At 63.4% G+C, this 18,781-nt stretch overlaps 2 protein-coding genes across 3 annotated transcripts; both read right to left on the bottom strand.

The window, feature by feature from the left end:
- Positions 1-175: 175 nt before the first annotated feature.
- On the bottom strand, positions 176-15,416 carry SUPT5H (SPT5 homolog, DSIF elongation factor subunit). Of its 2 annotated transcripts, XM_053968469.1 has the most exons (30): positions 15,218-15,416; positions 14,314-14,430; positions 14,050-14,218; positions 13,899-13,964; positions 13,044-13,055; positions 12,870-12,939; positions 12,131-12,199; positions 11,922-11,987; positions 11,569-11,599; positions 11,399-11,467; positions 10,806-11,057; positions 10,497-10,586; positions 9,626-9,696; positions 9,449-9,554; positions 8,610-8,703; positions 8,375-8,511; positions 8,116-8,271; positions 7,312-7,458; positions 6,347-6,493; positions 5,628-5,753; positions 5,454-5,538; positions 5,269-5,373; positions 5,069-5,171; positions 4,723-4,850; positions 3,646-3,751; positions 3,252-3,410; positions 2,765-2,933; positions 1,864-2,067; positions 1,087-1,182; positions 176-694 (listed from the first exon to the last, which is right to left on the bottom strand). In XM_053968469.1, the coding sequence occupies exons 2-30, from the start codon at positions 14,386-14,388 to the stop codon at positions 551-553; spliced, it is 3,252 nt and encodes a 1,083-aa protein (XP_053824444.1). In that variant the 5' UTR covers positions 14,389-14,430; positions 15,218-15,416; the 3' UTR covers positions 176-550. The 2 variants fall into 2 exon arrangements, with proteins under 2 accessions (XP_053824444.1, XP_053824445.1); XM_053968470.1 differs by lacking the exon at positions 13,044-13,055.
- A 204-nt stretch (positions 15,417-15,620) lies between these two features.
- On the bottom strand, positions 15,621-18,761 carry MED29 (mediator complex subunit 29). Its single transcript, XM_053968493.1, has 4 exons — positions 18,540-18,761; positions 17,927-17,985; positions 17,508-17,592; positions 15,621-16,571 (listed from the first exon to the last, which is right to left on the bottom strand). Exons 1-4 carry the CDS (start codon positions 18,759-18,761, stop codon positions 16,338-16,340), a joined length of 600 nt encoding a protein of 199 aa, XP_053824468.1. The 3' UTR covers positions 15,621-16,337.
- Between the last annotated feature and the right edge of the window lie 20 nt (positions 18,762-18,781).

Here is an 18,781-nt window from a genome sequence, read left to right as displayed (position 1 = left end):
AAGGGCCTGGAAACCAACTCCCAATTTCCCCCAAACGAGCCCCAAAACCAGCCCCAAAACCAGCCCAAATCTCCCCAAAACCCCTCTGTCCCCACCCCCCAACCTCCCCCCGGTCCCCCTTTTTGGGGAGGGGTCTCTCTCTCTCCCTCAGGTCCCCCCAAACCGAGGCGGGCGCTGCAGCCCTGGCTCTTTATTCAACGGCAACGGCAACCGAGGGGTTAAACAGGGCGGGGGAAATGGGCAAAAACCGGCAGAAATGGGCAAAAATGGGCGGAAATGGGGGGAAACGGGCAGAAAGAAAAAGGTTGGGGGGGGAAATGGGGCAGAAATGGGCAAAAAAAGGGCAGAAATGGACAGAAAAGAGCAGAAATGGGGCAGAAATGGACAGAAATGGGGCAGAAATGGACAGAAATGGGGCAGAGATGGACAGAAAGGGGGCAGAGATGGGCAGAAAGGGGGCAGAGATGGGCAGAATGGGGCAGAGATGGGCAGAAAGGGGGCAGGAAGGGGGAAGTGGGGCAGAAAGGGGGCAGGAATGGGGGCCGGGGGCTCAGGCCTCGAGCAGCTTCCCCAGGAAGCGCAGGTTGAGGATCTTGAGCTGCTCCTCCAGGTCCATGCGCACGATGCCGTCCTCGCCGTCGATGCTCAGCAGGATCCCGGTGGCCTCGCGGTCCTCGCCCAGGATCACCTTCACCTGGGGGGCACGGGGGGTGTGGGGGGTCAGGGGGGGCTGCGGGGGGCTTGGGGGGGGTCCCAGAGGGGGTTTGAGGGTGCACAGAGGGAATTTGGGGGGTCCCAGAGGGGGTTTGAGGGTGCACAGAGGGAATTTGGGGGATCCCAGAGGGGTTTTGGGTTTCTCAGGTGTGTCCTGGGGGGGTTCCCAGGTGTGTTTTGGGTTTCTCAGGTGTGTCCTGGGGGGGTTCCCAGGTGTGTTTTGGGGTCCCAGGTGTGTTTGGGGTCCCAGGTGTGTTCTGGGGGGGGCTCCCAGGTGTGTTTGGGGTTCCCAGGTGTGTTTTGGGGTTCCCAGGTGTGTCCTGGGGGGGTTCCCAGGTGTGTCTGGGGTCCCAGGTGGGTCTGGGGTCCCACCTTGTTGCTCTTGGTGGGCGTGACGGGCTCCAGGTGCTCGCTGGACACGCTGACCACCTTCTCGCTGTCCTTCAGGTACACCGAGCACATCCCGCCCTGGGGGCCGGGGGCTCAGCCCAAACGCCCCCAAATCCCCCCAGAAACCCCCCCAGACCCCGAGATCTCCATCCCCCGCGGCTGGGCGGGCGCAGGGACGATTCTCCCCCTCCCAAATCCCCCCAAACGCCCTCAGACCCCCTAAAACCCCTCCCAAACGCCCCCAAACTCCCTCAGACCCCACAAACCCCTCCCAAACCCCCCAAACTCCCTCAGACCCCCCCAAACCCCTCCCAAACTCCCCCAAACCGCCCCCAAATCCCTTCCCAACCCCCCCCAAAACCCCCTATGAATCCCCTCAGACCCCCCCAAACCCCCTCAAACCCTCCCCAAATCCCTCCCAAACCCCCTGAGACCCCCCAAACCCCTCCCAGACCCTCCCCAAACCCCCCAAGACCCTCCAAACCCTCCCCAAACCCCTCCCAAACCCCTCCCAAACCCCCCCAAACCCCTCCCAAACCCCCTGAGACACCCCAAACCCCCCGAGACCCCCCAAACCCCTTCCAAACCCCCCCCCAAACCCCTCCCAAACCCCTCCCAAACCCCTCCCAAACCCCCTGAGACCCCTCTCAAACGCCCCCAAATCCCTCCCAAACCCCCCGAGACCCCACAAACCCTCCCCAAACCCCCTGAGACCCCTCTCAAACGCCCCCAAGCCCCCCCGGCGCGTGCCCCCCGTACCGTGACGCTGCGGATGACGCCGGTCTGCCCCACGGCCGCGCTGTCCAGGTACGAGTCCCGCACCTTCACCTGGATGTCCGTGGTCACCCAGTCGCCCGCGCTGGCCTCGATGCCCGAGCCCGGCGTGTGGGGGTTGTAGCCGCCCGGCGACGGCGCCCCGGGGGTCATGGGGCTGTAGCCCACCGGGCTGGGGCTGGGGCTGGCCTGGGGGGCAACGGGGACGGCGTCAGGGCAGCGGGCAGGGGGCTCGGGGTGGGTGTAAAGGGGTTTGGGGGGGTGTAAAGGGGTTTGGGGGGGATACAAAGGGGTTTGGGGGGCTATAAAGGGGTTTGGGGGGCTATAAAGGGATTTAGGGGGGCTATAAAGGGGTTTGGGTGGATACAAGGGGGCTTGGGGGGATACAAAGGGGTTTGGGGGGCTATAAAGGGGTTTGGGGGGCTATAATGGGGGTTGGAGGGGTTATAAGGGGGTTTGAGGGGCTACAAGGGGCTCTGGGGGGGCTATGAGGCAGTTTGGGGGGCTATCAGAGGGTCTAAGGGGGCTACAAGGGGCTTTGAGGGGGCTACAAGAGATTTTCGGGGGGTATTGAGGGGTTTGGGGGGCTACAAGGGGATTTTAGGGCTACAAAGGGGTTTTAGAGGGGCTACCAGGAGGTTTGGGGGGGCTCCAAGGCCTTTGGGGGGGGCTCTGCTGTGGATTTGCACAACCTTAGGGGAGTTTTGGGGGGGGCCCGGGTGAGTTTTGGGGTACCTGATGAGCCACAGGTGCTCCTCAGGTAGCCCCGAGGTAAGGGGCGGCCGGTGGCCACCGAGGGGTCACCTGGTAGCCCAGGGGGGTTCTGGAGGGTTGTGGGGATTGGGGGGGGGGGGGGTCTGGGGGTGCCGGGGGGGTTTGGGGGTACCTGGTACGCCATGGGGGAGGGCGTGGGGTGGTAGCTGGCCGGCGAGTGCGTGTTCTGGTAGCCCACGGGGCTCGGGGCCACCTGGTGGTAGCTCTGGGGGGAGGGGCTGGGCTGGTACGAGCCCTGGGGGGAGGGGACGGCGTAGGGCGAGAACTGCTCCGTGTTGTACCTGCGGGCAGGTGAGGGGTCACACCTGGGGGGGTCCCCAGGAGCCGCTCCCCCCCCCCCCCCCTTTCAAGGCATTTTGGGGTCACCCAGCCCCCAAATCCCAGGAGCAGCTCCAGGGTCCCATTTTGGGGTCCCCCGCCCCACAAACCCCATTGGCTCCATTTTGGGGTCCCCAGGACCATTTCCCCCCTTCCCCCTCAACCCTCCCCATATCCCAACCCCGCAGATTTCAGGGGGATTTTGGGGTCCCCACTCCCCCTATCCCAACCCCGCAGATTTTGGGGTAATTTCGGGGGGGGATTTTGGGGTCCCCACTCACATGGCGGGCGTGCCGGGGGTCTGGGGGTTGTAGGGCTGGCTGACTTGGGGGGACGCGGGGTCGGGGTACCCGGGGGTCTGCGGGTTCGGGGTGCCCCCGTAGCCCTGGGGCGACGGCGTGGGCTCGTCCTCAAAGCCGTACTCGAAGTCCTCATCCGCCCTGGGGGGGGAAGAAATTCGGGGAGGGGGTCCCCAAAAATGGGAACCTCCCCCTGAAGAGAGAGAGAGAGAGACAAGGGGACCCCCGGATTGGGGGCGGTGCGAGGAGGGGGACCCCAAAGGGGTTTTGGAGGGGGACACCCCAAAGGGGGATGTTCTGGGGAGGAGGCACCCCACACGGGGTTATTTTGGGGGGGGGACACCCCAAACAGAGCCGTTTTGGGGGGGGGTCTCACCTCGAGGGTGTGTTGGGGTTGTTGGGGTCCCAGGCCCCGCTCTGGGCCGGGGTCCTGCTCCCGTCGTGCAGGGGGGTCTGGGAGCCGTAGTGGGGGGTGCGGCTTCCTGGGGGGGGACACCCCAAAAACGCTGTCACCCCCCCACCCTGAGCCCCCCGAGCCTGGAACTGTCCCTACGTTGTCCCCAGAGCCCCCCGCTCGCCACCTGTGACCCCGCAGCAGGGGGGGGTGCAGCTCCTGGGGGGGACCCCAAAACCACCCGCAGCCCCCACACTGGGTTTGGAGTCCCTGAGCTGTCGCCAGAATTGTCCCAAATGTCCCCAGGATGTCCCAAACGTCCCCAGAGTGTCCCAAACGTTCCCAGGATGTCCCAAATGTCCCCAGAATCGTCCCAATGTCCCCAGAATTGTCCCAGACGTCCCCAGAATATCCCAAACGTCCCCAGAGTGTCCCAAACATCCCCAGGATGTCCCAAATGTCCCCAGAATTTTCCCAAATGTCCCCAGAATTTTCCCAAACGTCCCCAGGATGTCCCAAACGTCCCCAGAGTGTCCCAAACGTTCCCAGGATGTCCCAAATGTCCCCAGAATCGTCCCAATGTCCCCAGAATTGTCCCAGACGTCCCCAGAATATCCCAAACGTCCCCAGAGTGTCCCAAACATCCCCAGGATGTCCCAAATGTCCCCAGAATTTTCCCAAATGTCCCCAGAATTTTCCCAAACGTCCCCAGGATGTCCCAAACGTCCCCAGAGTGTCCCAAACGTTCCCAGGATGTCCCAAATGTCCCCAGAATCGTCCCAATGTCCCCAGAATTGTCCCAGACGTCCCCAGAATATCCCAAACGTCCCCAGAGTGTCCCAAACATCCCCAGGATGTCCCAAATGTCCCCAGAATTTTCCCAAATGTCCCCAGAATTTTCCCAAACGTCCCCAGGATGTCCCAGACGTCCCCAGGATGTCCCAAACGTCCCCAGAGTGTCCCAAACGTCCCCAGGATGTCCCAAACGTCCCCAGAGTGCCCCAGACGTCCCCAGAGTGCCCCAGACGTCCCAGGGTGTCCCCAGATGTCCCCGCTCACCGTCGTGCAGCGGGGTCTGCGAGCCGTACATGGGCGTGCGGGACCCCGAGCCGTACATGGGGGTCTGCGAGCCGTACATGGGGGTCCTCCCGTAGGCCGAGGTGAGACCCCCGGGGCGCCGCGACCCCCTGTGGGGACACGGGGGGGGGGGGGGGGTCAGAGGGGACAGAGACCCCCCCCCCCAAGAACCGGGGGGCTCTGGGCAGAGGGGGGGATCACAGACCCAGCACAGAGAGGCCCCTCTGGAGGGGCAGTGACCCCCTTAGCGGGTCCTGGGGGGGCTCCAGGCCCGTCCCCCCGCCCAGGGGGTGTCCCCCCGCCCAGGGGGTGTCCCCCCCCCACTCACACAGTGGTCAGTCGCTGCCTGTCCACCGAGATGGTCTGGCACGTCGAGTGCAGCTCCACGCGCGCCGTCGACTCCGTGGCGTCCTTGACCACCCCGATGTAACCTGGGGGGCACCCCCGGGGGGGGGGGTCAGAGGGTTTGGGGAGCCCCCCCGAGGGGGTTCTGGGGGTCGGGGGGGGGGTCCCCGCGGCCGCACCCACCTTTGTAGGGCCCCTGGGAGATGCGCACCGTCTGCCCGATGAGGTCATTGTCGCGCCGGCCGCGGCCCCGGCTCAGCCCCCCGGCCCCAAATCCGCCCCGCTGCCCTGGGGGGCACCCGGGGGGGGGTCAGCGGGGTCCCCGAGGGTCCCTGAGCCCCCCCCGGGACCCCCCCGGAGGCACTCACCGGCCCCGCTGGGGTGCATGGGGCTGCTGATGCGGGGCGACATGGGCGTGAAGCCGCACATGGCGAAGTTGGTGACGTCGCGGGGCTGCGGGGAGGGAGGGAGGGAGGGGTGGGAATTTGGGGGGGAAAGCGGGGAAAACGGGCAAAGGCGCGGGGTCTGGGGGCGGCGCCGACCTTGGAGCCCCCCGCCAGCACCAGGTGCCGCGTCTTGCAGACGAACATGCCCCCGTTCTCCACCAGCTTCTTGCAGTGCAGGAAGGCGAAGCCGCGGAACAGGTGGCGGATCTCGCCCTCGCGGCCCTTGTGGGGAGGGGGCGGAAAAGGGGGGAGACCCCCCAAATTCCCGGGTGAGACCTCCCCCAAATTCCCGGGTGAGACCCCCCAGAATTCCCGGGTGAGACCCCCCCCAAATTCCCGGGTGAGACCCCCCAAATTCCCGGGTGAGACCCCCCCCCAAATTCCCGGGTGAGACCCCCCAAATTCCCGGGTGAGACCCCCCCCCAAATTCCCGGGTGAGACCCCCCTAGAATTCCCGGGTGAGACCCCCCCCAGAATTCCCAGGTGAGACCCCCCCGAACACCCCAAGGACACCCCAAAACACCCCAAATATCCCCCAAACACCCCGAGTATCTCCCAAAAATGCCCCCAACACCCCGAGGATGCCCCAAAACACCTCAAGGATATCCAAAAACATGCTGGGGACCCCCCCAGATCACCCCAAACACCCCGAGGGTGCCCCCAAACACCTCGAGGATCCCCATAACACCCCAAGAATGTCCCCAAAACACCCTGAGGATGCCCCAAACGCCCCAAAAATGCCCCAAACACACCCCGAGGGTGCCCCCAAACACCCCAAAAATGCCCCAAGCGGCCTCGGGGCCCCCCAGACCCACGGAGTGCGGGCCGTCGATGACTTTGACGATGTCCTTGACGTGGATGTTGTTCTGCTCCGAGTCCAGCGCCACGGCGAAGCGATTGTCCTTCTTCCTGGTGACGGCCTGGTGCCGCACCGTCACCACCTTCCCGTACATGTTCAGCACCTGGGGCACACCTGGGATCACCTGGGAGTGCCTGGGACACACCTGGGAGCACTTGGGACTGCCTGGGAAACACCTGGGACCACCTGGGAGTGCCTGGGACACACCTGGGACCATCTGGGAGCGCTTGGGAACACCTGGGACTTTCTGGGACACACCTGGGATCACCTGGGAGTGCCTGGGACACACCTGAGATCACCTGGGAGCGCTTGGGACTGCCTGGAACCATCTGGGACACACCTGGGATCACCTGGGACACGCCTGGAACACACCTGGGATCACCTGGGACCACCTAGGATCATCTGGGACATACCTGGAACCACCTGGGCTCACCTGGGACTGCCTGGGACCATCTGGGACACACCTGGGATCACCTGGGACCACCTGGGATCACCTGGGAGCGCCTGGGACACACCTGGGAACACCTGGGAGCACCTGGGACTGCCTGGGACACACCTGGGTCACACCTGGGAACACCTGGGACACATCTGGGAGCACTTGGGACTGCCTGGGACACACCTGGGACCACCTGGGAGCGCCTGGGAGTGCCTGGGACACACCTGGGAGCACCTGGGACACACCTGGGAGCGCTTGGGACTGCCTGGGACACGCCTGGGATCACCTGGGATCACCTGGGACCACCTGGGGTGCCTCTGGAGGCGGATTTGGGGTTGGGGTGCCCCTGCAGGTTCTCCCAGGATTTGTGGGGCCACCTGGGAGGGATTTTTTTTTGGGGGGGGGGGGGGGTTGGTGGTACTTAGGTGGGGTTTTGGGGGAGATTTCGGGAGGTTTTTTTGGGGGGTTTCGGGGGGGTCTCTCACCTGGAAGGTTTCCCGCTCCAGGCGCACGATGACCCCCACGGTTTGAGGGTCCAGCTGCACCAGCTCCCCCCACTCGTGCTGGCCCCCCACGTCCACGCCCGAGGCCGTCTCGGAGCAGAGCTGCAGATCCCGGGGCAGCACCTTCAGCTGCGGCAGGAAACGGGCAAAAAAATCCGCTGGGACGGCGCCAAAACCGCCTGCTTTCACCCCAAACCCCCCGTCCTCCCTTTTCACGGCTTTTTCCTGGGTTCCCCCCAGGTTTTCCCAATTTTTTTCCCCGATTTTGTCGGTTTTCCCACAGGTTTTTCCTACGTCTTGCCCAAGGTTTTCCTGGTTTCCTTGGTCTTCCCATTTCTCCCCAGTTTTCCTGTGTATTTCCTGGGTTTTTCCCATTTCCGCCCAGGTTTTTCATGTTTTTCCCCATTTTCCCTATTTTTTTCCCCATTTTTTCACCTCATGCACGGTCAGCTCCAAGAACAGGATGACAAAGTTCTCCTCCCCTCTCCATTTCTCCCAATTTTATCCTGTTTTACCCCATTTTTATGCCATTTCCCCCGTTTTTTCCCCTTTTTTCACTGTTTTTTCCCCGTTTTTCACCGTTTTTTCCCGTTTTTCACCCTGTTCTCACTTCGTGCATAGTCAGGTCCAAGAACAGGATCACAAAGTTCTCCTTCCCCCTCCATTTCCCCCAATTTTATCCCATTTTAATGCCATTTCACCCCCGTTTTTCACTGTTTTTTCCCATTTTCCACATTCTTCGCTGTTTTTTTTTTCTGTTTTCGCCGTTTTTCGCCCCGTTCTCACCTCGTGCATGGTCAGGTCCGAGAACAGGATCACAAAGTTCTCCTCCACCCTGACGATGAGCCCCGTGTCGCCCTCGAAGCGCCCGGCGATCACCTTCACGTGGTCGCCCATCCTGAAGTATTTCCTCAGCTCCTGCGCCGGGAACTCCAGCATATCCTGGGGGGGGAGGAAATAAAAAAACCACACCGAAAAAAACGCGAATTCCCGCTTTTCCACCCCAAAAACCACCCCGGAGCGGGTCCCTCTGGGCTTCCCAGACCTTGAGGTCCTCGTGCTTGGGCATGATGGTGATCTTGTTGCCGTCCACGCTGAGGATTTTGCCCTGCAGGTTGATCAGCTCGCCCTCGCACACCTCCACGTTGTCGCCCGGCTGGAAGTTGTGCTCCCGCTCTTTCCCTGCGGGGATTTTTTTTTTGGGGGGGGATTTAGGGCGATTCGGGCATTTTGGGGGGATTTAGGGCGTTTCGGGGTCTGAGAACGGGGTCGCGCCGTACCCGTGCTCTCGGTCACCACCTCCAGGTCGATGCCCTCGGGTTGGTCCTCGAATTTCTCCAGCTCGGACAGGGTGGGCTTGACCCCCTCCGTGATCTGGGTTTGGGGCAAAATCCCACGGTTTTGGGCAAAAACGGATCTGGGGCTGGGCCGGGGTGGGGTTTAAGGCTCAAATTTGTGGATTTTGGGGTTCAGACAGGTGGATTTTGGGTTCTGGCAGGTGGATTTTGGGTTCCGACAGGACACTTTGGGTTCTGGCAGGAGATTTTGGGGTTCAGACAGGTGGATTTTGGGTTCTGGCAGGTGGATTTTGGGTTCCGACAGGTGATTTTGGGTTCAAACAGGTGGATTTTGGGTTCTGGCAGGTGGATTTTGGGTTCCGACAGGTGATTTTGGGTTCAAACAGGAGATTTTGGGTTCAAACAGGAGATTTCGGGTTCTGACAGGAGACTTTGGGTTCTGACAAGTGATTTTGGGTTCTGGCAGGTGGATTTTGGGTTCCGACGGGTGGATTTTGGGTTCTGACAGGATTTAGAGCCGGAGCAAGCGGATCTGGGCTTCAGAAAGGATTCCAGGTTGAAACACGTGGATTTTGGGTAGAAAAGGCAAGAAGAGGCAAGTTTTACGTTCAAACAGGCAGATTTGTGTTGGAATGCAAGAATTCTGGGCCAGAAGAGGCAGATTTTGAGCCAGAAAAGGCGGGTTTTGGGCCAGAAGAGGCAGGTTTTGGGCCGGAAGAGGCAGATTTTGGGCCAGAAAAGGCTAGTTTTGGGCCGGAAGAGGCAGATTTTGGGCTGGAAAAGGCTAGTTTTGGGCCGGAAGAGGCGGGTCCGGGGCTCACCACGGCCGACATGGCGAAGCTCTTGAACAGGAAGCCCTTGCGGCTGTAGCGGTTGCCCTCGAAGATCAGGAAGTCGCCGTCGGAGGCCACGTCCCCGCCCAGGGAGCTGCGGGGTCACTCGGGGTCACTCGGGGCCCGGCGGATCCCGGCGGATCCCTCGGGATCATCGGGCCCTACCGGATCTTCTCGGCGTCGAAGAGGCGCTGCGGCGGCCGCTTGAACTTCTTGCGTTTGGCGAACCAGTCCTTCTGCGGGGGACCAGAGGGGATCCGCTCAGGGATCTGCCAGGGATCCACTGGGCTGGGCATTCACTCAGGGATCTGCCAGGGATCCACTGGGCTGGGATCTGACCAGGGATCTGACTGGGATCCACTGGGCTGGGAATCCGCTCAGGGATCTGCCAGGGATCCACTGGGCTGGGAATCCGCTCAGGGATCTGCCAGGGATCCACTGGGCTGGGAATCTGCTCAGGGATCTGCCAGGGATCCACTGGGCTGGGAATCCGCTCAGGGATCTGCCCAGGGATCCACTGGGCTGGGATCTGCTCAGGGATCTGACTGGGGATCCACTGGGCTGGGATCTGCTCATGGATCTGCCCAGGGATCCGCTTGGGGATCCGCCCGGGGATCAGCTGGGCTGGAATATGCTCATGGATTTGTCCAGGGATCCACTGGGCTGGGATCTGCCAATGGATCTGCTCAGGGATCTGACTGGGGATCTATTGAGCCAGGATATGTCTGGGGATCAGGCTGGGGATCCACCGAACCGGGATCTGCCCAGGGATCAGGCTGGGGATCCACTGAGCCGGGATCGGCTCAGGGATCCGCCCAGGGATCCACCTGTCTGGGGATCCTCTTGGGAGATCTACCTGGCGCTCTGGGATCTGCTCTGGGATCCACTGACCCAGGATCTGCCTGGGGATCTGATGAGGGATCCCCTGACCCGGGATCCGCTCGGGGGCTCCACCTGCCCCAGGGATCCCCTCCCCGGCCCCCAGGTGACCCCCCCCCCCCCCGCCGGTGGATCTCCCCCTCCCCCCACCCCTCACCAGGCTCATCCGGGCTTTGATCCGGTCGAAGTCGATCCTGGGGATCATCTTGAGGGAGATCTGGTTCTGGCTGGGCTCCACGTAATCCACCTGTGCGCACGGCCGCGGCGCAGGTGAGCCCTGGGCCGCCCAGGGGGTGTCCCCCACCTCCGGGGGTCTCCCCCAGGTGCATCCCCTGACCCCCCAGGTGCGTCCCCAGGTGTGTCCCCTGCCCCTCCAGGTGCATCCCTTGCCCCCCCAGGTGTCCCCCAGGTGTGTCCCCTCCCCCCCAGGTGTGTCCCCTCGCCCCCCAGGTGCGTCCCCCCTCACCTGGGCGATGTCGTCCTTGTAGATGCCCCTCTTGAGGCGCACCCAGGCCTTGGGCTTGAGGTTGGTGACCTCCTTGACCACCTTGAGCACGTCGGTCATCTCCTTGATGGGCACCATCTGCTGGTTCCAGTAGCCCAGGCGCAGGTTGCCCACGCCCTCGATGGCCTGCTTGACGTGCGTCTGCTTGTAGGCCTCGACGTACAGGTAACCGCGCACGTGCTCGGGGGCCACCACCGACTTGATCTGCAGCGGCTGGGGACACGGGGGGACACCTGGGTGACACCTGGGTGACACCGGGGACAGCCCAGTACAGCCCCGGTGTCCCCCTGCGCAGGTGTGTCCCCACACACAGGTGTGACCCCAATGTCCTCACGCACAGGTGTGTCCCCACGCACAGGTGTGTCCCTGTTGTCCCCATGCACATGTGTGTCCCCATGCACAGGTGTGTCCCTGTTGTCCCCATGCACAGGTGTGACTCCATTATCCCCGTGTACAGGTGTGATCCCATGCACAGGGGTGACCCCAGTCCCTCCCAGTGCCCCCCAGTCCCTCCCAGTATCCCCCAGTCCCTCCCAGTGCCCCCCAGTGCTCACAGTCTCCGTGTACTGGTAGGCGATGAACTTGCGCATGAGGGCGATGGCCGTGGCGCGCTCCTCCCCGATCTGGGCACAGAACAGCCGGATTTGGGCAAACCCGGGAGCCTTTGGAACCAGGGGGGCTTTTGGGCGCAAACCCCGGGGTTTTGGTGCTGCCCAGGACCCACCTTGCACTTCACCGTCCAGAGATTGGGGTCCCTGCGAGGGACAGAACCGCGTTATTTGGGGGCCCTGACCCAAATCCCCCTGTTTCTACCCCAGTTCTCATTCCCAGAACTCCGACCCAAATCCCCCCGTTTTTACCCCAGTTCTCATTTCCTCATTCCCAGGAATTCCGACCCAAATCCCCCCGTTTTTACCCCAGTTCTCATTCCCAGAACTCCAACCCAAATGCCCCCGTTTTTACCCCAGTTCTCATTCCCAGAACTCCGACCCAAATCCCCCTGTTTTTACCCCAATTCTCATTTTCTCATTCCCAGAATTCTGACCCAAACCCCCCGTTTTTCCCCCCAAAACTCACTTGACGCCGGGCAGCAGCTGCTGCTGGGTGATGTCATCCGAGAGCTCATCGGAGCCGCCGTAAACTCTGGGAAAAAGGGGAAAACGCCCCAAAATCAGGGGGGGTTCGGGGTGGGCGTGGCCAGGGACAGTGACAGAGGGGAGGGGTCAGCCGGTGGTCACTCAGTGGTCACTCAGTGGTCACTTGGGGGTCACTCGGGGGTCACTCACGTCTCCCCCACTGAGGACTTGGCGTATTTCTTCATGTAGTACTCGCCCAGCTCCTCCTCCCGCTGGTCCCTGCCGGGAAAACGGGGCGAAATCAGCGAAAAATGGGAAAAATGGGGTGAAATCAGCGGAAAACGGGGAAAAACGGGGGGAAAAAATGGGAAAAACGGGGGGAAATGGGAAAAAAATGGGTAAAACCAGGGGAAAATAGGGGAAAATGGGGGTAAATGGGGAAAATGGGGAGAATAGGGGAAAATGGGGGGAAAGTGTGGGGAAATGGGCAAAACTGGAGAAAAACGGGAGGAAATGGGGGGAAAACAACAAAGATCAGGGAAAAGCACAGCAGCACGAAGGGAAAATAGTGAAAAATCAGGGGAAAATGGGTGGAATTGAGGGAAAAGCGAGGGGAAATGAGGCAAAGCCAGAGAAAAACGAGGGAAAATGGTAAAATCAGGAAAAAATGAGAAATGTGAAGAAAAAGAACGAAAAACAGAGAAAAAGGGAGAAAAAGAAAGAAAATGAGGGTAAACCACAAAAATATTAAGGAAAAACAATGAAGACAAGGGGGAAATGGAGGAAAAGCAGCAAAAAATCTGGGAAAATGGAGGGAAATGATGGGAAAGGAAGGGAAAATGGGGGGAAACGGGGAAAATGAGGGGAAAGGAAGGGAAACGGGGGGAAAGGATGCAGGGGAAATGAGGCAGGGGTGGCACAGAGGGACACGAGGGGGGCCCGGGGTCACCTCCAGAGGTTCTGGAGCCGCCGCGCCCCCGAGCGATCCTCGTCCAGCACCACGTTGTCGATGTTGGAGGCTGAGGAAGAAGAGGCAGAGGAAGGTGGGGATGGGGATTTGGGATCTGGGAAGGGGGGGCCGGAGCTCCGGGGACCCCCGGGACTGGGGGAGGGGGGGTCTTACCTTCGATCTCCTCTGCCCCGGGGAGAAGGTGACGGTGGAGGATGAAGTAAATCAACAGCAAAACCGGGGAATGGGGGAAAATCGGGGGTTTGGGGGAAAAAAAAAAAAGCAACGGAAAAGCCCCAGGCGAGAGCGGATGAGATGGAGGGGGGTGTGGGGGAGGGGTGATCAGGGACCCCCGCCCGGGAAAAGGGACAGGGGATCTGGGGAAAAGGGGGTCTCGGGGGAAAAGGGGAATTAGGGAAAAGGTGATAAAGGGATTTAGGGAAAATGGGATTTGGGGGAAAAAATGGGATTTGGGGAAAAGGGGTTTTGGGGGGAAAAGGGGAATTAGGGAAAAGGTGATATGGAGGGAAAAAGGGATTTAGGGAAAAGGGGATTTGGGGGAAAAAATGGGATTTGGGGGGAAAAGGGGGTTTGGGGGGAAAAAGGGATTTAGGGAAAACGGGATTTGGGGGGAAAAAGGGGATTTGGGGAAAACAGGATTTGGGGGGAAAAAGGGGTTTGGGGGAAAAGGGGGTTTGGGGGGAAAAGGAGGTTTGGGGGAAAAGGAGGTTTGGGGAAAAGGTGATATGGGGGGGGAAAGGGATTTAGGGAAAACAGGATTTGGGGGGGAAAAGGGGATTTGGGGGGAAAAGGGGGTTTGGGGAAAAAGGGGTTTGGGGGAAAAGGAGGTTTGGGGGGGGAAAAAGGGAATTTGGGGAAAAGGGGGTTTTGACGGAGGGGGAAAGGGTTTTTGGGGAAGGAAAAGGCAGTTTTTGGGATTTGGGGCGGGGGAGCAGGGACCCCCACCCAGGGCTTGCCCCCCTCCTCCCCGCAGCCCCCCGGGGTGGGGAGAGCCCCCCCAGGCCTCACCTTTCTCCAGGATGTCCTCAGCCCCATCCTCCCACTGATCTTCATCCTCGTACTCATCGTCCACATCTGGGGGGCACGGGGGGAGGGGGGGGTCAGCGGCCTGGAGACCCCAAACCCCCCCCAGACCCCCCCCCCCAGAGCCCCCCCTCACCGGCCTCGTCCAGGATGAACCCCCCGTGCCGCGGTTTCTTGGCCGGCCGGTCGTCGTCTTCCTCCTCCTCCTCCTCCTCATCGTACTCCTCCTCCTCCTCCTCTTCCTCCTCCTCCTCCTCCTCCTCCGCCTCCTCCTTCCCGCTGCCCCCCCCGCGCTGCTCCTCGGCCTGGGGGGCGCGGGGCACGGGGGCAGGGGGTCAGAGACCCCCCCCCTCCCCCCCAGAAACCCCCCCCGGACCCCTCGCCGAGCCTTCGGCCTCACCTCGTTGTCGTCGCCCTCGTCGCTGCTGCGCTCGCTCTCCTCCTCAGAGAAGTTGCTGTCCTCGCTGTCCGACATGGCCGCGGGGCTCGGGGGGGTCCGGGGGGGTCTGGGGGGGTCCTGAGGGGTGGGGGAGCGTCCTCAGGGCTCTGGGGGTGCTCTGAGGGACCCGGGAGTGCTCTGAAGGGTCTGGGGGTGCCCTGAGGGCTCTGGGGGTGCCCTAAAGGGTCTGGGGGTGCTCTGAGGGATCTGAGGGTGCCCTGAGGGATCCAGGGGTGCTCTGAGGGCTTTGGGGGTACTCTGAGGGATCCAGGGGTGCTCTGAAGGGTCTGGGGGTGCCCTGAAGGATCCGGGAGTGCTCTGAGGGATCCGGGAGTGCTCTGAGGGCTTTGGGGGTACTCTGAGGGATCCAGGGGTGCTCTGAAGGATCTGGGGGTGTCCTGAGGGATCCAGGGGTGCCCTGAGGGACCTAGGGGTGCTCTGAGTGCTCTGGGGGTGCCCTAAAGTGCCTGGGGGTGCCCTGAAGGGTCTGAGGGTGCCCTGAGGGATCCGGGAGTGCTCTGAGGGCTCTGGGGGTACTCTGAGGGATCCAGGGGTGCCCTGAGGGTGCTCTGAAGGGTCTGGGGGCTCCCTGAGGTCTGTGAGGGCTCCCTGAGGGATCCGGGCGTGCCCTGAGGGACCCAGGGGCGCTCTGAGGGCTCTGGGGGTGCTCTGAAGGGTCTGGGGGCTCCCTGAGGGAGCCGGGGGTGCTTTGAGAGAGCTGGGAGTGCCCTGAGGGATCCGGGGGTCCCCTGAGGGCTGTGAGGGTGCTCGGAGGGATCCGGGGGTGCCCCGAAGGCTCTGGGGGGCTCCCTGAGGGCTCCGGTGCTGCCCCGAGCCCTCCCGCCGCCGCCGCCGCCTCCCTCACCCGCGGGCTCCGCTCCGGGCCTGGCTCCGCCGGCGCTCGTGTCGCTCCCGGTGCCGCCCCGGCCTGCCCCGCTGCCGGCCCTGTCGCGATTCTCCCGGGCCCTGTCGCGATTCTCCCGGTGCCGGTCCCGAACCGCGGCCGCCCCGCGTCGCTCTCGCGCGTCGCTCTCGCGAGACTTCCCGCCCTTCCTCTCGCGAGACTCCGCGGCCTCCGACGGCGGCGCGAGAGGCCCAAAAGGCGCGGGGATTTTATTTTAAATTTTATTTTTTATTTTGTTTTGTTTCTCTTAGGCGTGACGTCACCCGGGCCGGCCGTGACGTCACGGAGAATCCCCGCCCGTCCCGGGCCCTTTCCCACGCTCCTCCCCGCCTCCTCCCCGTGACATCACGCACGGAACAGCCGCTGTCACAAAACACGGGTTTATTTACCAAAAATCCAACGTTTTCCCCCAAAACGCGGCACCCCACGCTCCCCTCCCCCAGGATGCCCCTCGCTCGGGGAGGGGGGGGGGTTCCCCAAACCCCCCAGAGCGCCCCAAAAACCCGGCACGGGGGGGGGCGGGCCCCAAAACCAGCCCAACCCCCACCCCCAGCGCCGCTCGGGGGTCCCGGGGGTCTCGATCCCCCAAATCCCATCAGGATCCCCCAAAATCCCATCAGAACCCCCCAAACTCCATCAGAAGCCCCCAGACTCCATCAGAACCCCCCAAAATCCCATCAGAACCCCCCAAACTCCATCAGGATCGCCCCAAATCCCATCAGAACCCCCCAAACTCCATCAGGATCCCCCAAATCCCATCAGGATCCCCCAAACTCCATCAGGATCCCCCCAAATCCCATCAGAACCCCCCAAAATCCCATCAGAACCCCCCAAACTCCATCAGAACCCCCCAAAATCCCATCAGAACCCCCCAAACTCCATCAGGATCGCCCCAAATCCCATCAGAACCCCCCAAACTCCATCAGGATCCCCCAAAATCCTATCAGAACCCCCAAAATCCCATCACATGCCCCCCAAGCCCTCTCAGATCCCCCCAAACGCCGTCAGGTCTCCCCCAAACCCCCATCGGATCCCCCCCAAACCCCCCTGAGACCCCCTCCCCGCGCCCCCCCCCAGGCCGTCAGGGCCCCCCCGGCGGGGGCAGCTTGCCCGTGATCTTGTTGGTGCCCTCGAGCAGGGCGTTGTGGATGTCCTTGGCGCCGGCGATCTGCGCCTTGATCAGGGGCAGGTACTGCGTGTAGGGCAGGCTCTCGGCGCCCCCCGCGCCCCCCTCGCCCTTGGGCGCCGCCGGCACCAGCGCCGGGGCGTGCTTGGCGCTGTCGAAGCTCTGCGAGAGGCACTCGTGGGCCAGGCGCTGCGGGGGGGACAGCGGGGGGCTCAGGGGGGGTTTATGGGGGGGTTTATGGGGGTCTGGGGGGGTTTATGGGGGTCTGGGGGGGATCAGCGTGCTTGGCGCTGTCGAAGCTCTGCGAGAGGCACTCGTGGGCCAGGCGCTGCGGGGGTGACAGCAGGGGGCTCAGGGGGGGTTTATGGGGGGGTTTATGGGGGGCTGGGGGGGTTTGGGGGCGCTCAGAGGGGGCCTGGGGGATTTGAGGGGATTTGGGGGCGTCTGGGGGCGCTCAGAGGGGGTTTGGGGGGGTCTGGTGGGGCTTGGGGGCGCTCAGAAGGGGTCTGGGGGGGATGAGAGGGGGTTTGGGGGGGTCTCAGAATGGGTTGGGGGGATGAGAGGGGATTTGGGGGGGTCTGGGGGCGCTCAGACGGGGCTTGGGGGGGGATGGGAGTGGATTTGGAGGGGCTCAGAAGGGGTTTGGGGGAGATCACAGGGGGCCTGGGGGGGATGAGAGGGGATTTGGGGGGGTCTGGGGGGGATGTGAGGGGGTTTGAGGGGGTCTGGGGGGGTTTGGGGGCACTCAGAGGGGGTTTGGGGGGGTCTGGGGGGGGGTTGGGGGTGCTCAGAGGGGGTTTGGGGGGGTCTGGGGGGGTTTGGGGGCGCTCAGAGGGGGTTTGAGGAGCCTCAGAGGGGGTTTGGGGGGGATCAGAAGGGATTTGGGGGTGTTTGGGGGGATCAAAGGAGGTTTGGGGAGTTTTAGAGGGGATGTGAGGGGATTTGGGGGGGATCAGAGGGGATTTTGGGTGAATCTGGCGGGGTTTAGGGATTATTTCTGGGGTGATTTGGGGTGATTTTGGGGCTGTTTTTGGGGTGTCTCACCAGGCAGAGCTCCAGCTGGTCGCACCGAGGGTTTAGGGGAGGATTTTGGGGTGATTTTGGGGTGATTTTGGGGTGTCTCACCAGGCACAGCTCCAGCTGGTCGCACAGGGCGTAGAACTCCTCCAGGCTCTTGTCGAAGCGCTGCAGGGCCCCGTCAGCGCTCTTCCTGCGGGAACTGGTCAGACTGGGAGCGACTGGGGGGGCCTGGGGGGGCACTGGGAGGTACTGGGGGACACTGGGGGGGCACTGGGGCGCACTGGAAGGTACTGGGGGGCACTGGGGAGGTACTGGGGGACACTGGGGGGGCACTGGGGCGCACTGGAAGGTACTGGGGGGCACTGGGGAGGTACTGGGGGGCACTGGGAGGTACTGGGAGGTATTGGGGGCACTGGGGGGGCACTGGGAGGTATTGGGGGGGCACTGGGGGGGCACTGGTGAGGCACTGGAGGGCACTGGGGAGGTACTGGGGGGCACTGGGAGGGACTGGGGGGGTCACTCACTGCCCGTTGTCGATGCTGGAATTCTGCACCAGGTTCTGAGCCGCCACTTTCATCAGGGTCTGTGGGACAGGGGGGGGGTCCCGGGGGTCACAGGGGGGGACACGCAGCCCCCCCCAGTGCCCCCAGCCCGGGGCAGTGACCGGGACGAGGGGCCGGGCTCAGGGACAGCCCCCGGAGCGCCCCGGCCCCGGCGCCCCCAAATCCCGGGGGACCCCCTCGAGAGACACGCCCCCTCCGGCAATCCCCGCCCATTAGCGGCGGCAAACCCCGCCTTTCCCGGCGGCAAACCCCGCCCTTTCCCGGCGGCAATCCCCGCCCTTTCCCGGCGGCAAACCACGCCCTTTACCGGCGGCAAACCCCGCCCTTTCCCGGCGGCAATCCCCGCCCTTTCCCGGCGGCAAACCACGCCCTTTACCGGCGGCAAACCCCGCCCTTTCCCGGCGGCAAACCCCGCCTTTTTCCCGGCGGCAAACCCCGCCCTTTCCCGGCGGCAAACCCCGCCTTTTTCCCGGCGGTAATCCCCGCCCTTTCCCGGCGGTAATCCCCGCCCTTTCCCGGCGGCAATCCCCGCCTTTTACCGGCGGCAGACCCCGCCCTCCGCGGCCCCGCCCACCTGCAGGCTCTCCTTCAGCTGCGGCAGCAGCAGCCGGAAGCGCTGCACGGGATCGAAGTCCTGCGCCTGCGCCGCCGCCGCCTGCGCGGGAAGCGCGGGGCCCTGCGCAGCCCCGGGGGGCGGCCCCGGCCCCGCTCCCGGCCCCGCCGCGGGCCCCGGCCCCGCGGGCGCTGAGGGAGGCCCCGGGCCCGGCCCGGCCGGAGGCGGCGGCGGTGCCGCCATGTTCTCTGCGACTTCCGGCG

Source organism: Vidua chalybeata, chromosome 35, assembly GCF_026979565.1.
Source record: "Vidua chalybeata isolate OUT-0048 chromosome 35, bVidCha1 merged haplotype, whole genome shotgun sequence".
In the NCBI taxonomy this organism is placed as follows: Eukaryota; Metazoa; Chordata; class Aves; order Passeriformes; family Viduidae; genus Vidua; species Vidua chalybeata.
This window is presented reverse-complemented; position numbering and strand designations above follow the sequence as displayed.

Excerpts from the sequence above, each read along its gene's own strand:
- SUPT5H (XM_053968469.1), bottom strand. The coding sequence starts at position 14,388 with ATGTCGGACAGCGAGGACAGCAACTTCTCTGAGGAGGAGAGCGAGCGC. Across the intron at positions 11,988-12,130 it reads AAGTCCTCAGTGGGGGAGAC|AGTTTACGGCGGCTCCGATG; the intron begins GTGAGTGACCCC and ends CCTTTTTCCCAG. Across the intron at positions 5,172-5,268 it reads CTCCCAGGGGCCCTACAAAG|GTTACATCGGGGTGGTCAAG; the intron begins GTGGGTGCGGCC and ends GGTGCCCCCCAG.
- MED29 (XM_053968493.1), bottom strand. The coding sequence starts at position 18,761 with ATGGCGGCACCGCCGCCGCCTCCGGCCGGGCCGGGCCCGGGGCCTCCC. Across the intron at positions 17,593-17,926 it reads TCCAGCATCGACAACGGGCA|GAAGAGCGCTGACGGGGCCC; the intron begins GTGAGTGACCCC and ends CAGTTCCCGCAG. Across the intron at positions 16,572-17,507 it reads ACCAGCTGGAGCTGTGCCTG|CGCCTGGCCCACGAGTGCCT; the intron begins GTGAGACACCCC and ends TCCCCCCCGCAG.